The sequence below is a fragment of the Coregonus clupeaformis genome, unplaced genomic scaffold (genome assembly GCF_020615455.1).
Source record: "Coregonus clupeaformis isolate EN_2021a unplaced genomic scaffold, ASM2061545v1 scaf0007, whole genome shotgun sequence".
Classification (NCBI taxonomy): Eukaryota; Metazoa; Chordata; class Actinopteri; order Salmoniformes; family Salmonidae; genus Coregonus; species Coregonus clupeaformis.
In genome coordinates, this window is record NW_025533462.1 from 271,645 (window position 1) to 288,217 (window position 16,573).

General features: G+C 46.5%; 1 protein-coding gene across 2 annotated transcripts; it reads left to right on the forward strand.

Moving 5' to 3' along the window:
* Positions 1-498: 498 nt before the first annotated feature.
* Positions 499-10,128, forward strand: LOC121538734 (transcription cofactor vestigial-like protein 2). 2 transcript variants are annotated; one of them, XM_041846895.2, is made up of 5 exons: positions 723-810; positions 4,063-4,116; positions 6,371-6,701; positions 8,266-8,718; positions 9,986-10,128. In XM_041846895.2, the coding sequence occupies exons 3-5, from the start codon at positions 6,416-6,418 to the stop codon at positions 10,027-10,029; spliced, it is 783 nt and encodes a 260-aa protein (XP_041702829.2). In that variant the 5' UTR covers positions 723-810; positions 4,063-4,116; positions 6,371-6,415; the 3' UTR covers positions 10,030-10,128. The 2 variants fall into 2 exon arrangements, with proteins under 2 accessions (XP_041702828.2, XP_041702829.2); XM_041846894.2 differs by lacking the exon at positions 4,063-4,116 and having other exon boundaries at positions 499-810.
* Positions 10,129-16,573: the final 6,445 nt, after the last annotated feature.

Consider the following 16,573-nt stretch of genomic DNA (forward strand, 5'->3'; position numbering starts at 1 on the left):
AGAGGGTGAATGGGCTAGACAAAAAAGTGCCTTTGAACAGGGTATGGTAGTAGGTGCCGTGGCACACCGGTTTGTGCCAAGAACTGCAAAATGTTTCACGCTCAACAGTTTCCTGTGTGTATCAAGAATGGTCCACCACCAAAAGGACATCCAGCCAACTTGACACAACTGTGGGAAGCATTGGAGTCAACATGGGCCAGCATCCCTGTGGAACGCTTTCGACACCTTGTAGAGTCCACGCCCCAACGAATTGAGGCTGTTCCGAGGGCAAAAAGGGGTTGCTGGTGCAACTCAATATTAGATAGGTGTTCCTAATGTTTGGTATACTCAGTGTGTATACATTATAGCCTATTGTCCTATATACAGTATAATGATGTAATATGTAAACACATTACAAATCCAAGCATGTATTTTAGGGGGGAGCCACTGCAGGGTGGGTGGGGTCGAGATGTCCAGGACACTCTTGTGTCTGTTTTGTTCTATAAACCTCCCCGAGAGCACAGCTGTTGTCGCGTGGCGTAGTGGAGATCGCGCTCTGGGGTGATATTATGTCAAGCCTCGTGCTGCTTGCTGCGCATTGCCACTGACCGAGCTAGAGCGCCTTGCCTAGTTCGTTTCCTTGCTGCTAGCGAGCAGAATGTTGTCGCTCTGTCACAACGTTGGTTTCCATACGACAGTGCTACACTTCCCTTCCCTGACCCGAGAGGACACCGTTCCATTACCATGAGTTGTTTGGATGTTATGTACCCAGTCTATGGACATTACGCACCGTACGCGCCAGCCGCTCCCGCGTTCATCAACAACTTCAAGGTAAGGAGGCGCTTTGGAAAAGTTTCCAATTAATTAATTAAATGCGCGAGAAAAACTTAGCTTTGTGAGAAGAAGTTTGGGTAACGATTTACTTTGACTACATATCCATAACGCATGTCTTACACATCTATAAGCATTTCATGAACATATTATAACAGGTCCCAACCGCATTATTAAAGGTTAATTAAATATATCCATAGCAGATCTATAGCGCATTCATGTCATGCTATGCAAGAGCTCATATTTAGGTATAGATGCATACACGGCCGTAACCAGGGTCTGAGTTTTAGTGAGGTCTGGACAGGGGGATCCACCCCCATGAAATGTTAAGAAAGTTTAAGCTAATTTACTGCATTTCTATGCAATTGGAAAAACTCTAAAATGCTATTTGGAGAAGAGCAAAAACAAGCAAAAATGACCCCAGACATTATCACATTGGTTTCTGTAGCTTCATTCACCTCAGTCTATTTACAAACGCATAGCCTATTAGCTATACAATTAGCCGCTACACATTAACTCACATTAACTCAGCACAGGGATTAAAAACTATAATTTAATATGTACAGAGGGATCTGTTAGCAGAACACGTATTTTATTAACAAAAATAAAACAAATTAGTTTGCTTTACAGATTTTTTATTTTTTTTACAGCTAATATCCTGCAATTCTAAACGTTTTGCCATAGGGTGGGGATAAATTGTTACAGTTTTACAGCTAATGTCCTGCAATTCTAAACGTTTTGCCATAGGGTGGGGATAAATTGTTGCAGTTTTACAGCTAATTTCCTGCAATTCTAAACGATTTGCCATAGGGTAGGGATACATTGTTGCAGTTTTACAGCTAATTTCCTGCAATTCTACACATTTTGCCATGACCTATGCCATGTTAATATGGTATCTGAGTGAGAGTGAATAACAAAATCAATGGGGTCAGGCCCCCTGGAGGTCAGGCCCCCTGGAGGTCAGGCCCCCTGAGTAATTCCGCCATGATTACTACAAGTTTAGATAGCTGGCTAGACTAATTTACCAATCTACAAATGTTTAACTAACATGGGCTAATTGAGTGATCATCAGTGAGTGCACCTTGTGTATTCTACTATTCTAACTCTCAACAGTAAATTGAGACCCCAACTGAGTTTCTATTTAAAATATATATATATATACAGTGCCTTCAGAAAGTATACACACCCCTTGACTTTTTTCATATTTTGTTGTGTTACAGCCTAAATTTAAAATGGATTAAACATAGATGTTTCTGTCACTGGCCTACACACAATACCCCATAATGTCAAAGTGGAATTCTGTTTTTCTTTTTAAATTAAAAATGAAAAGCTGAAATGTTTTGAGTCAATAAGTATTCAACCCCTTTGTTATGGCAAGCCTAAATAAGTTCAGGAGTAACAATTTGCTTAACAAGTAACATAATAAGTTGCATGGACTCACTCTGTGTGCAATAATAGTGTTTAACATGATTTTTTTTTATGACAACCTCATCTCTGCAACCCACACACACAATTATTTGTAAGGTCCCTCAGTCGAGCAGTGAATATCAAACAGATTCAACCACAAAGACCAGGGAGGTTTTCCAATGCCTTGCAAAGAAGGGCACCTATTGGAAGATGGGTAAAGATAAATAAAAAGCAGACATTGAATATCCCTTTGGTGAAGTTATTAATAACACTTTGGATGGTGTATCAATACACCCAGTCCTACAAAGATTCAGTTGCTGGAGAGGAAGGAAACCGCTCAGGGATTTCACCATGAGGCCAATGGTGACTTAAAAACAGTTACAGAGTTCAATGGCTGTGATAGGAGAAAACTGAGGATGGATCAACAACATTGTAGTTACTCCACAATACTAACCTAGTTGACAGAGTGAAAAGAAGGAAGCCTGTACAGAATAAAAAATATTCTAAAACATGCATCCTGTTTGCAACAAGGCACTAAAGTAATACTGCAAAAAATGTGGCAAAGCAACTCACTTTTTGTCCTGAATACAAAGTGTTATGTTTGGGGCAAATCCAATACAACACTTTACTGAGTACCACTCTCCATATTGTTTAGCATAGTGGTGGCTGCATCATGTTATGGGTATGCTTGTAATTAAGGACTTGGGAGTTTTTAGGATAAAAAATAAATGGAATGGAGCTAAGCACATGCAAAATCCTAGAGGAAACCCTGGTTCAGTCACTGGGAGATTAATTCACCTTTCAGCAGGACAATAACCTGAAACACAAGGCCAAATCTACACTGGAGTTGCTTACCAAGATGACATTTAATGTTCCTGAGTGGCCTAGTTACAGTTTTGACTTCAATCTACTTAAAAATCTATGGCAAGACCTGAACATGGTTGTCTAGCAATGATCAACAACCAATTTGACAGAGCTTAAAGAATTTTGAAAATAATAATCGGCAACTGTTGCACAATCCAGGTGTGGAAAGCTCTTAGAGACTTACCCAGAAATACTCACCGCTGTAATCGCTGCCAAATGTGCTTCTACAAAGTATTGACTCAGGGGTGTGAATACTTATGTCAATGAGATATTTCTGTATTTCATTATCAATACATTGGCAAAAATGTCTAAAAACATGTTTTCACTTTGTCATTAAGGGGTATTGTGTGTAGATGGGTGAGAAAAAATATATATTGAATCCATTTTGAAATCAGGCTGTAAGACAACACAATGTGGAATAAGTCAAGGGGAATGAATGAAGGCACTGTATATATATATGTCCTCATACGTAGTTACGGTCCTGAATGCATCATTTTAATGACAGCTTAGTGTCATCATTATGGCTGTTCTCAAAAGTGTGCTTCTTCCATACCAGTGTTAGTGAATATGCCAAAAGGCCAAACCATGTTTGGAGAATGATGCTGATATAGTCTGTACCAGCCCCATTTCTCCCACAGACCAGTATAGGCCCGTGACTTACCTTCTTCTTCTCACTGAGGTCAAATGTGCATGAAGATCCCCACAATGGGAAAAACATAAACTTTAAATGTTGGTGTTCTAGATCAGAGTGGCAAATTGCACAGTTAATTACCATGAAGTGCTTAGCTATAAATGCTTTATGAATGGGAAAAATCATTTAACTTTACTTTCACTGCGTATCATTCGTACATAAACCCTTCATGTGTGCGTTATAGACCAGTATGACCAATTTAGGCCTAATTGTGATGTGGAAAAGGGCTGTTAATGAGTTACAGAATAGTTATGAAACTACACGATTTGATCCATAACATTTACCCTGAGGATTCAACCGTGTGAGGATCTTCAGGCAACATTGACCTCAGTGAGAAGAAGACGGTAAGTCACGGGTCTACAGTGTATACCGGTCTGTGGAAATGGGGCTAGTAAAGACTATATACACTGCATGACCAAAAGTATATGGAAACCTGCTCGTCGAACATCTCATTCCAAAATCCTGGGCATTAATATGGAGTTGGACCGTACATTTGCTGCTATAACAGCCTCCACTCTTCTGGGAAGGCTTTCCACTAGATGTTGAAACATTGCTGCAGGGATTTTAAAGGGGGGTCCACATACTTTTGCTTCCGTTCAGCCACAAGAGCATTAGTGAGGTCGGGCACTAATGTTCGGCGATTAGGCCTGGCTCGCAGTCGGTGTTCCAATTCATCCCAAAGGTGTTTGATGGGGTTGAGGTCAGGGCTCTGTGCAGGCCAGTCAAGTTCTTCCACACCGATCTCGACAAACCATTTCTGTATGGACCTCGCTTTGTGCATGGGGGCATTGTCATGCTGAAACAGGAAAGGGCCTTCCCCAAACTGTTGCCATAAAGTTGGAAGCACAGAATCATCTAGAATGACATTGTATGCTGTAGCGTTAAGATTTCCGTTCACTGGAACTAAAGGGCCTGAACCATGAAAAACAGCACCAGACCATTATTCCACCTCCACCAAACTTTACAGTTGGCACTATGCATTTGGGCAGGTAGCGTTCTCCTGGCATCCGCCAAACCTAGATTAGTCCTTCGGACTGCCAGATGGTGAAGCGTTATTCATCACTCCAGAGAACACGTTTCCACTGCTCCAGAGTCCAATGGCTGCGAGCTTTACACAACTCTAGCCGACGCTTGGCATTGCGCATGGTGATCTTAAGCTTGTGTGCGGCTGCTCGGCCATGGAAACCCATTTCATGACGCTCCCAACTAACAGCTATTGTGCTGACGTTGCTTCCAGAGGCGGTTTGGAACTCGGTAGTGAGTGTTGCAACCAAGGACAGACGATTTTTACACGCTACGCACTTCAGCACTCGGCGGTCCTGTTCTGTGAGCTTGTGTGGCCTACCACTTCGCTGCTGAGCTGTTGTTGCTCCTAGACATTTCCACTTCATAACAGTACTTACAGTTGACCGGGCAGCTTTAGCAGGGCAGAAATTTGACCAACTGACTTGTTTGAAAGTTGGCATCCTATGACGGTGCCACGTTGAAAGCCACTGAGCTCTTCAGCAAGGCAATTCTACAGCCAATGTTTGGCTATGGAGATTGCATGGATGTGTGCTCGATTTTATACACCTGTCAGCAACTGGTGTGGCTGAAATAGCCGAATCCACTAATTTGACAGGGTGTCCACATACTGTTGTAAATATAGTGTATCAGCATAATTTTCAAAACATGGTTTGGTCTTTGGGCATATTCACTAACACTGGTATGGCAGAAGCACACTGTTGAGAACAGCCATTATGATGACACTATGCTGTCATTATAATGATGCATCTATTAAGATACCTAAATATGAGCTCTTAAATAGTATGCCATGAATGCGCTATAGATCTGCTCTGGATATATTTCATTAACCTTTAATAATCAAGTTAGGACCTGTTATAACGCGTTCATGAAATGCTTATAGATGTGTAATGAACGCGTTATTGGTATGTAGTCAAAGTAAAACGTTACAGATTATTATTATAATTTTTCTTAGCAACCTATTTGATTGTTTTGGCTACACAAAATGTTGAATCTATGGACAGCTTATTAACGAGGTCTATTAGAAGTCAGATGTCTCCAAAAATGTTTCCAAAACATGATGTGCTCTGTTTCTAAATTTTCCATGATCAAAGCTTTGGATAAAATGTTTGTTATGTTCAGTTTTAGTAGGATATCAGAGCCAGTCAGTATTTGTATCACAGGAGAAGATGACTCAGCATTTTTGGCAATTGGCAAAGACTGATTTTGTTTGAACAGTTGTGGAGAAAACAGTGTCATGATCACAGGACATATTAATCAATACAATTACACAATCACTTCCACAATGAAGCAAGCCACTTAACCCCCCTCCTTTCTCTCTATCACACACGCATACACGCACGCACACATGCACGCACGCACGCACGCATGCGCACGCACGCACACACACACACGCACACACACGCACAAGCACAAATGCACACAAGCACGCACGCACGCACACACAAACACACACACACACACACACAAGCACATATCATATTTTGCAATAGATGTGATGTCTACCAGATCTCTCTCCCTCCTAACAACTGTCCATTGCCCCCACCCCACCCCACCCCCTGCCTCCCCCTCCAGGCACCAATCTGTCTGAGGAGCACCTCTCCTCACTGCAGAGACTTCATGATGGAAAGCAGGGGGACGCAAAGGGGTCCCGAGGGGGTGTCGGCGGGCACCAGCAGGGTCTCTTCCTCCTCTTCCTCTTCCTCATGTCCCTCCGCCACGCGACCGGAGGAAGGCCCTAAGGAGAAACAGGAAATGCCCGAGGCTGAGTACCTGACGTCACGTTGCATCCTCTTCACGTACTACCAAGGGGACATCAGCAGTGTGGTGGACGAACACTTCTCCAGGGCTCTCAGCTCCTACATGGAGGGAGAGGGCAAGAGGAGGGCATCGGACCTGGGCACAGGTAGGGTAGACACAGCTAGGAGTGTGTGTGTGTCGGAGTCTGTGTGTGTGTGTGCCACTGTGTGTGTGACAGGTGAGGTCAGAGGACACGTGTGTGTGTGTGTGGACAGAAAATGGCAGCAGTGGACAGAAAGTCCTGTTGTCCACTGCCCTGTTGGGATCAGAGGTTAGGAAGGCTTGCAGGTCAAGAGTCAGGGATATTATTAAACATGCTTGTGAGATTCTTCAGGCTCTCAGTTAAGTGTGTTTTGGGTAGTCAGGTGTGCTTTGATGATATTAAGCACAAGCAGATACAGATCAACAGGCTTAGAAATGACAGTATGTCATACATTCATGTGACATTGTAGAGAGAACCAGGTAAATATACAATTTCTTACACAAAGAGGCTGCCATTACGTGGATTAATGGATTATTATCAATCAGTGGACATTTGCTCTATAATCAATAACAGGTGCAGACAGTGCAGAGGGTTTTTATATTCCTCTCTCATCAATCAATGTCTTCACATTAACTGTATTCGACAGCAATATGTTTGTACAAATTGTTTCAACTTTCACTGCTCTCGATCATTTTCTCCACATTTACATTTACCATTTACCTCAACCAAACATAAGTAGTGCTCAGCCTGTCCCCCCTCTCTCTCCCTCTCTCTCCCTCTCTCTCCCTCCCTCCCTCTCCCTCTCTCTCCCTCTCTCTCTCTCTCTCTCCCTCCCTCACTCTCCCTCTCTCTCCCTCTCTCGCCCGCTCTCTCCCTCTCTCTCCCTCTCCCTCTCTCTCTCTCTCTCTCTCCCGCTCTCTCCCTCTCTCTCCCTCTCCCTCTCTCGTTGGATGTCTTCATCCGGCACACAGACTGGCTTCCTGCCTCACAACAGATACTATGTTTATACGCAGGTGTAAGCATAGAACCCTGCGGGCCGGCGGCACCACAATGGCCAAAGCCTGATTTAACACTCCACCAGTTTGATTGAGTCTCTGTTTTTTTTTTTCCAGAGCAATTCTAAATATAAAAAGTAATGGCTAAAAGCCAAAACTGGCACACTGATATTCTGCTTTAGGCAAACGGGAGGGGGTGGAGGAGAGGGGGGCAGAAAAAACAACAGGTGGGGTGGGAGGGGTGAAGAGGTGAGGGAGGTGTGGAGGGGTGAGGGATGAGGTAAGGGAGCTGAGGGGAGTGGAGGGGCTGCTGGGAGGGCGAGGGGTCTCTCGCTCTCTCTCTCTCTCTCTGTCTGAATCTGTCTCTTTCTCTCATATTTCTATCTGTAGGCAGCAGGAGGCTACTGTTGGTAGGACTGTATGTACATATGATCAATATACTGTATCTGGGCCAGTGGGTGTGAAAACCATGTGACCTAAATAATGTTGTCATGACTTGCATGCATCTTTCCCAGGCCGTCCAATACGTGTCTGTAAATCATGACATGCCACACAGCAACTGTCCGTGACATGTGCCTAAACCTGATCTTTGTTTACCTCCCTCTCTCTCTCTCTCTCTCTCTCTCTCTCTCTCTCTCTCTCTCTCTCTCTCTCTCTCTCTCGCGCTCTCTCGCTCTCTCGCTCTCTCTCAGACACCCCTTCACCCAGCAGTCGTCGCAGCTTCCCCCCCTCCTTCTGGGATAGCAACTACCCCTCCCCCCAGTGTCGCTCCCACTGCGAGCCCAGAGCACCCACCTATTCCATGGACCCCTACGCTTCCGGACTCCACCCGGGCCTTCCTCACCCCCACGCTCACACTCACCCCCACCCCCACACTCACCCCCACTCGCACCTGCACCCATCAGAGGGGTGGGGCTACGCACAGAGCCAAGCCTACGGGCCCCCCAGGCCCCTCCATGAACTCTACTCCCCCAGCGGCCTGGAGCCCCACCTCCCCTACGGCCCCCTGCTTATGCCCACGGTGCGGCCCTCCCACCTGGGCACCCTCCCCGGACACCACCCCTACGATGTCAGAAAGCTGGACTCCACTGCCCCCTGGCCGGGCCTGCTGCCCCCAGGAGAGATGGCCATCAACATGGACGCAGGTATGGAGTCTCTTCTCTACAACCACAACAACAACCTCCTGCAGCGTTTCAATAGTCCTCTCTGCTGCAGCCACAGCCAGAGCCACCTGCGTGTCCATAGTCCCACAGATTTGCAGTATCCGTTAACACTATGAACCTCAAACGCTCGACAGGCTTATGACCTGACATTAACATTAGTAAGCTGATCTTTGAGCCCCTAGAAAGTATATTGATACTGATGAATGTGTCCCCGCAACCCCAATGAAATGTACTTTTCAATATCGTCTGTCAACGTGGCTTAGGACCATATTGTTAGTCATTTCAGTTGTCGTTGAGCTATATACTGAAGGTCACAGTTGTCGTTGAGCTACATACTGAAGGTCACAGTTGTCGTTGAGCTATATACTGAAGGTCACAGTTGTCGTTGAGCTATATGCTGAAGGTCACAGTTGTCGTTGAGCTATATACTGAAGGTCACAGTTGTCGTTGAGCTATATACTGAAGATCACAGTTGTCGTTGAACTACATACTGAAGGTCACAGTTGTCGTTGAGCTATATACTGAAGGTCACATTTGTCGTTGAGCTATATACTGAAGGTCACAGTTGTCGTTGAGCTATATACTGAAGGTCACAGTTGTCGTTGAGCTATATAATGAAGGTCACAGTTGTCGTTGAGCTACATACTGAAGGTCACAGTTGTCGTTGAGCTATATACTGAAGGTCACAGTTGTGAGTTCTGCTACTGTATGTGTCTTTGCTGCTGTTGTATGGAATAAACAGGGAATTAGTGTCAGCCACACACACACACACAGACACACACACACACACACACACAAACAAACACACACACTGAAACACACACACCCCCCACACACACAGACACACACACACACACACACACAAACACACACACTGAAACACACACAGACACACACAGACACACACACACACCCCACACACACACACAGACACACACACACACACACAAACACACACACTGAAACACACACACACACCCCACACACACACAAACACACACACACCCCACACACACACCCCACACACACAGACACACACACTGAAACACACACACCCCACACACACAGTGAAACACACCCCACACACACAGACACACACACAGAAACACACACAGTACGTCGTCAATGGCCTTACTATTTTCTTTGACCAAATAAGCTGTTTGGATTAGAGAGCAGGAGTAGCCATGACAACCGTTGTGCCTCGTTCTCATTGTTTTCCTCCATCTTCTTTGTCTTTCTCCATCGCCAGGCCTCCAGCATCACAAGAAAGGGAAGGAGCTGTACTGGTTTTAACGACCCTCCTCATCCGTCGCCATCGACCAGACATTACCAGATCCAATTAGGACCTCTGGAACTGTACCATTGAAGCGCCCCCTCCTCCCCCTCCTCCCCCTCCTCCCCCTCCTCCCCGTCCCCTCCTCCCCCTCTATCCCTCACCCGCCAACCATCCCCCCGCCTCCCCCCAGGCCCACAGTGCCAGCCGAGAGGCTCCAGGTCGACGTGTTTGCACCGTGGAGATAAGGACTCGGAGGCTGGGCTCGTGGAGAGCAGTGCAGAGAAAGAGAGAGACAGAGAGAAAAGAGGTACAGCTTTGGCGACCACTGCTCTGTGTTCTGTGCCGACTGGCCTATCCCGCTCCTCTCCTATCGCTGCTCGGGGCACAGCTGTGTGGCTGCGGCAGCATGGAGACCATTGGAGGCCACTGGCATGGTGCTAGCAACAGTGACCTGGTTTTGACAGAAAGGCAGAGGGGGTAGGCTCATTTTTGGACACGGGGGAAGAGCAAATAAAGATGGATGAGATCCGGTAGCCCAGTGTTTCACTACACCCCCCTACTGCAGATTCCCTTCTCTGTGTTGACACTGCACTCGTCATCCATATTATCTGGGCAATTATCTGCATGTCAACAAATGGACATTAGACAATCGGACTGGCTGTGTATGGATTTGGATTGTGACTGTGATCATAATGCTGTTTGTTTTTTTTGTTGTAGTTTTTTCTCTCCAAAAAACAGTATTTATATTTATTTGTGTTTTAATGTGCATTTCTGAAATGAAATCTTCATTTGGCCAGTGCTCTGGAAATACTTTAGTTGTGCTTTCTTAAAAGATGGTTGAGGTATGGTTGAGAAATGATTGAAGAATGGTTGAGGGAGGCGACCATAAAAGTGTTTGATAGTATTGTTTGATATATGAACTCATATTTTAGTTTGAGATAGGGAAATACTACGGTATGTCAACGATCAACCCATATAATGAGAAGCATATCAAGCTGCTGATCGAGTATTTAATCATTTGAATGTGTTCCATTGATGTTCCTGTCGTTTGTTTACAAATGCCACTTTTTGTCGTTTTAAAAGACGGATCTTAGTGTGTCCTTTCTCTTGCTTTTGACAAGAAATAATATCATTGTCAATAAATATTTGTATGGTAATGTCACGATCGTCGTATGAGTGAGTAGACCAAGGCGCAGCGTGTGAAACAAACATGACTTTAATTAGTTAAAGTATACCAAACAAAACACGACTCGTGAAGTCCACGGTAAACAAATACCGACACGGAACAAAAACCCACAACACCCAAGGGAAAACATACAGTTTAAATATGGCTCCCAATCAGAGACAACCCACAACAGCTGACACTCGTTGCCTCTAATTGGGAGCCACTCTGGCCAACATAGACATAGAACAACTAGACACTCAAACACAGCACATAAACACACGGAATCTACACACCCTGGCTCAACATATAAAGTCCCCAGAGCCAGAGTGTGACAGTACTCTCAAAGGCGCGGACTGCGACCGCGCCTCAACAAAACCCCAAACAGGGGAGGGCTGGGTGGGCATTCCTCCTCGGAGGCGGCTCCGGCTCCGGGCTTGACCACCACCCTTCCATAATTCCCCCGTAGCGCCCCTGGTCCGGTCTGACCCCGCTGGCTGGATCTGGACTGGACATTGACGGAGCGGATTGCTTACGCGCCGTTGTGGAGCAGCTGACCGGTCTTACCAGGCTGACGACTCGCACCCGGGCTTGGTGCGAGTAGCAGGAACGGGCTGAACCAGGCTGACGACTCGCACCCCTGGCTTGGTGCGAGTGGCAGGAACGGGCTGGACCAGGCTGACGACTCGCACCCCTGGCTTGGTGCGAGTGGCAGGAACGGGCTGGACCAGGCTGACGACGCACACCGTAGGCTTGGTGCGTGGAGCAGGGACAGGCCGGACAGGGCTGGCGACGCACCCCGTAGGCTTGGTGCGTGGAGCAGGGACAGGCCGGGCTGGGCTGACGACGCACACCGTAGGCTTGGTGCGTGGAGCAGGGACAGGCCGGACAGGGCTGGCGACGCACACCGTAGGCTTGGTGCGTGGAGCAGGAACAGGCCGGGCAGGGCTGGCGACGCACACCGTAGGCTTGGTGCGTGGAGCAGGAACAGGCCGGGCTGGGCTGGCGACGCACACCGTAGGTTTGGTGCGTGGAGCAGGGACAGGCCGGGCTGGGCTGGCGACGCACACCGTAGGCTTGGTGCGTGGAGCAGGGACAGGCCGGGCTGGGCTGGCGACGCACACCGTAGGCTTGGTGCGTGGAGCAGGGACAGGCCAGGCTGGGCTGTCGACGCACACCGTAGGCTTGGTGCGTGGAGCAGGGACAGGCCGGACCGGGCTGGCGACGCACACCGTAGGCTTGGTGCGTGGAGCAGGGACAGGCCGGGCTGGGCTGTCGACGCACACCGTAGGCTTGGTGCGTGGAGCAGGGACAGGCCGGACCGGGCTGGCGACGCACACCGTAGGCTTGGTGCGTGGAGCAGGGACAGGCCGAACCGGGCTGTGGAGACGGATAGGAGGCCTGGAGTGAATAGCGGCCACCACCCGTCCTGGCTGAATGCCTACCCTCACACACTCTGTGTGAGGCATCCGCACAGGACGTACAGGGCGGTGTACCCCTGGCCTGGTGGCCTTCTGGATCCGCCCCCTTTTCTCCTCCGTCAGCCCCGTCGTCCATGCCGTGTGCCCCCCCCTAAAAATTTTCTGGGGTTGCCTCACGACCGTCCGACGACGACCCTGATCACGCCGTAGCTACTCTCTACGGCGCGCCTCCACCGTCTCACTCCATGGCCGGCGATCCATCCCGGCCAGGATTTCCTCCCAGGTCCAGGACCCCTGCCCGTCCAAGATCTGCTCCCACGTCCAGGCTGCCTGCTCCTGGACACGCTGCTTGGTCTTGGTATGGTGGGTTTTTCTGTCACGATCGTCGTATGAGTGAGTAGACCAAGGCGCAGCGTGTGAAACAAACATGACTTTAATTAGTTAAAGTATACCAAACAAAACACGACTCGTGAAGTCCACGGTAAACAAATACCGACACGGAACAAAAACCCACAACACCCAAGGGAAAACATACAGTTTAAATATGGCTCCCAATCAGAGACAACCCACAACAGCTGACACTCGTTGCCTCTGATTGGGAGCCACTCTGGCCAACATAGACATAGAACAACTAGACACTCAAACACAGCACATAAACACACGGAATCTACACACCCTGACTCAACATATAAAGTCCCCAGAGCCAGAGTGTGACAGGTAAATTCAGACTTTCTTTCACTATCTGTCTGGATTTCTTTGAGTGATTATAACAATTATTTATTATTAATCATTAAATGGACAAATTATTTAATTATTATAAAGACCAGTCAGCATAAACTAAAACGTATGAACCCAGAGGCAAAACTGGCTGCATTGATATCATAAAAGGACGTTTCTGTCCAAAATATGGTGTCTTTCCTATGACGTGTTGACGTTGTCATGAGTATGCATACAATTGTCTTTACCTAAGATCATTTTACAACCAGAAAATTACGGAAGTGTCACATTACATGGCAAATTTTGCCTGCTGGGAAAGCTAGTGATAAAGGAATGCCAGAAGATACAGTGGCTTGCGAAAGTATTCACCACCCCCTTGGCATTTTTCCTATTTTGTTGCCTTATAACCTGGAATTAAACTGGATTTTTTGGGGGTTCGTATCATTTGATTTACACAACATGCCTACCACTTTGAAGATGCAACATATTTTTTATTGTGAAACAAACAAGAAATAAGACAAAAAAACAGAAAACTTGAGCGTGCATAACTATCTTCTGAAACAGGTTATTTTTTTCATTTCACTTCACCAATTTGGACTATTTTGTGTATGTCCATTACATGAAATCCAAATAAAAATCCATTTAAATTACAGGTTGTAATGCAACAAAATAGGAAAAAACGCCTAGGGGGATGAATACTTTTGCAAGGCACTGTACTCTGGACAGCTTTTTGGCCATCAAGGATAACGCTATGTCTGGCGCAAACCCAACACCTCTCACCACCCCGAGAAAACCATCCCCACAGTGAAGCATGGTGGTGGCAGCATCATGCTGTGGAGATGTTTTTCATCGGCAGAGACTGGGAAACTGGTCAGAATTGAAGGAATGATTGATGGCGCTAAATACAGGGAAAGTCTTGAGGGAAACCTGTTTCAGTCTTCCAGAGATTTGAGACTAGGACGGAGGTTCACCTTCCAGCAGGACAATGACCCTAAGCATACTGCTAAAGCAACACTCGAGTGGTTTAAGGGGAAACATTTAAATGTCTTGGAATCCAATTGAGAATCTGTGGTATGGCTTAAAGATTGCTGTACACCAGCGGAACCCATCCAACTTGAAGGAGCTGGAGCAGTTTTGCCTTGAAGAATGGGCAAAAATCCCAGTGGCTAGATGTGCCAAGCTTATAGAGACATACCCCAAGAGACTTGCTGAAAAAGGTGGCTCTACAAAGTATTGACTTTGAGGGGGTGAATAGTTATGCACGCTCAAGTTCCGTTTTTTTGTCTTATTTCTTGTTTGTTCCACAATAAAAAATATTTTGCATCTTCAAAGAGGTAGGCATGTTGTGTAAATCAAATGATACAACCCCCCCAAAAAATCCATTGTAATTCCAGGTTGTGAGGCAACAAAATAGGAAAAATGCCAAGGGGGGTGAACACTTTCGCAAGCCACTGTACCTTCTTCCATATGTTTGGGGAGTCTCCCACATACCTTTGGCGAACACTAAACGTGTTTGCTTATTTTTTTCTTTAAGCAATGGCTTTTTTCTGGCCACTCTTCAGTAAAGCCCAGCTCTGTGGAGTGTATGGCTTAAAGAGGTCCTATGGACAGATACTCCAATCTCCGCTGTGGAGCTTTGCAGCTCCTTCAGGGTTATCTTTGGTCTCTTTGTTGTCTCTCTGATTAATGCCCTCCTTGCCTGGTCCGTGTGTTTTGGTGGGCGGCCCTCTCTTGGCAGGTTTGTTGTGGTGCCATATTCTTTCCATTTTTTAAATAATGGATTTAATGGTGCTCCGTGGGATGTTCAAACTTTCAGATATGTTTTTATAACCCAACCCTGATCTGTACTTCTCCACAACTTTGTCCCTGACCTGTTTGGAGAGCTCCTTGGTCTTCATGGTGCTGCTTGCTTGGTGGTGCCCCTTGCTTAGTGGTGTCGCAGACTCTGGGGCCTTTCAGAACAGGTGTATACAGGTAAAAGTCAGTAAATTAGAATATTTTGAAAAACTTGATTTATTTCAGTAATTGCATTCAAAAGGTGTAACTTGTACATTATATTTATTCATTGCACACAGACTGATGCATTCAAATGTTTATTTCATTTAATTTTGATGATTTGAAGTGGCAACAAATGAAAATCCAAAATTCCGTGTGTCACAAAATTAGAATATTACTTAAGGCTAATACAAAAAAGGGATGTTGGCCAACTGAAAAGTATGAAAATGAAAAATATGAGCATGTACAATACTCAATACTTGGTTGGAGCTCCTTTTGCCTCAATTACTGCATTAATGCGGCGTGGCATGGAGTCGATGAGTTTCTGGCACTGCTCAGGTGTTATGAGAGCCCAGGTTGCTCTGATAGTGGCCTTCAACTCTTCTGCGTTGTTGGGTCTGGCATTCTGCATCTTCCTTTTCACAATACCCCACAGATTTTCTATGGGGCTAAGGTCAGGGAGTTGGCTGGCCAATTTAGAACAGAAATACCATGGTCCGTAAACCAGGCACGGGTAGATTTTGCGCTGTGTGCAGGCGCCAAGTCCTGTTGGAACCTGAAATCTCCATCTCCATAGAGCAGGTCAGCAGCAGGAAGCATGAAGTGCTCTAAAACTTGCTGGTAGACGGCTGCGTTGACCCTGGATCTCAGGAAACAGAGTGGACCGACACCAGCAGATGACATGGCACCCCAAACCATCACTGATGGTGGAAACTTTACACTAGACTTCAGGCAACGTGGATCCTGTGCCTCTCCTGTCTTCCTCCAGACTCTGGGACCTCGATTTCCAAAGGAAATGCAAAATTTGCTTTCGTCAGAAAACATGACTTTAGACCACTCAGCAGCAGTCCAGCTCTTTTTTTCCTTAGCCCAGGTGAGACGCTTTTCGCGCTGTTTCTTGGTCAACAGTGGCTTGACACGAGGTATGCGGCAGTTGAAACCCATGTCTTTCAAGCGTCTCTTGGTGGTGGATCTTGAAGCCCTGACTCCAGCAGCTGTCCACTCCTTGTGAATCTCCCCCACATTTTTGAATGGGTTTTTTTTCACAATCTTGACTAGGGCGCGGTGATCCCTATCGCTTGTACACTTTTTTCTGACCACAGTTTTTCCTTCCCTTTGCCTCTCTATTAATGTGTTTGGACACAGAGCTCTGAGAACAGCCAGCCTCTTCTGCAATAACCTTTTGTGTCTTTCCCTCCTTGTGCAATGTGTCGATGGTCGCCTTTTGGACAGCTGTCAAATCTGAAGTCTTCCCCCATGTTTGTG

Bases quoted from the DNA above. Each gene is read 5' to 3' on its own strand.
- LOC121538734 (XM_041846894.2), top strand. From the start codon at position 724: ATGAGTTGTTTGGATGTTATGTACCCAGTCTATGGACATTACGCACCG. The intron at 811-6,370 runs GTAAGGAGGCGC...CTCCCCCTCCAG, and splicing joins CGTTCATCAACAACTTCAAG to GCACCAATCTGTCTGAGGAG. The intron at 6,702-8,265 runs GTAGGGTAGACA...GCTCTCTCTCAG, and splicing joins GGCATCGGACCTGGGCACAG to ACACCCCTTCACCCAGCAGT.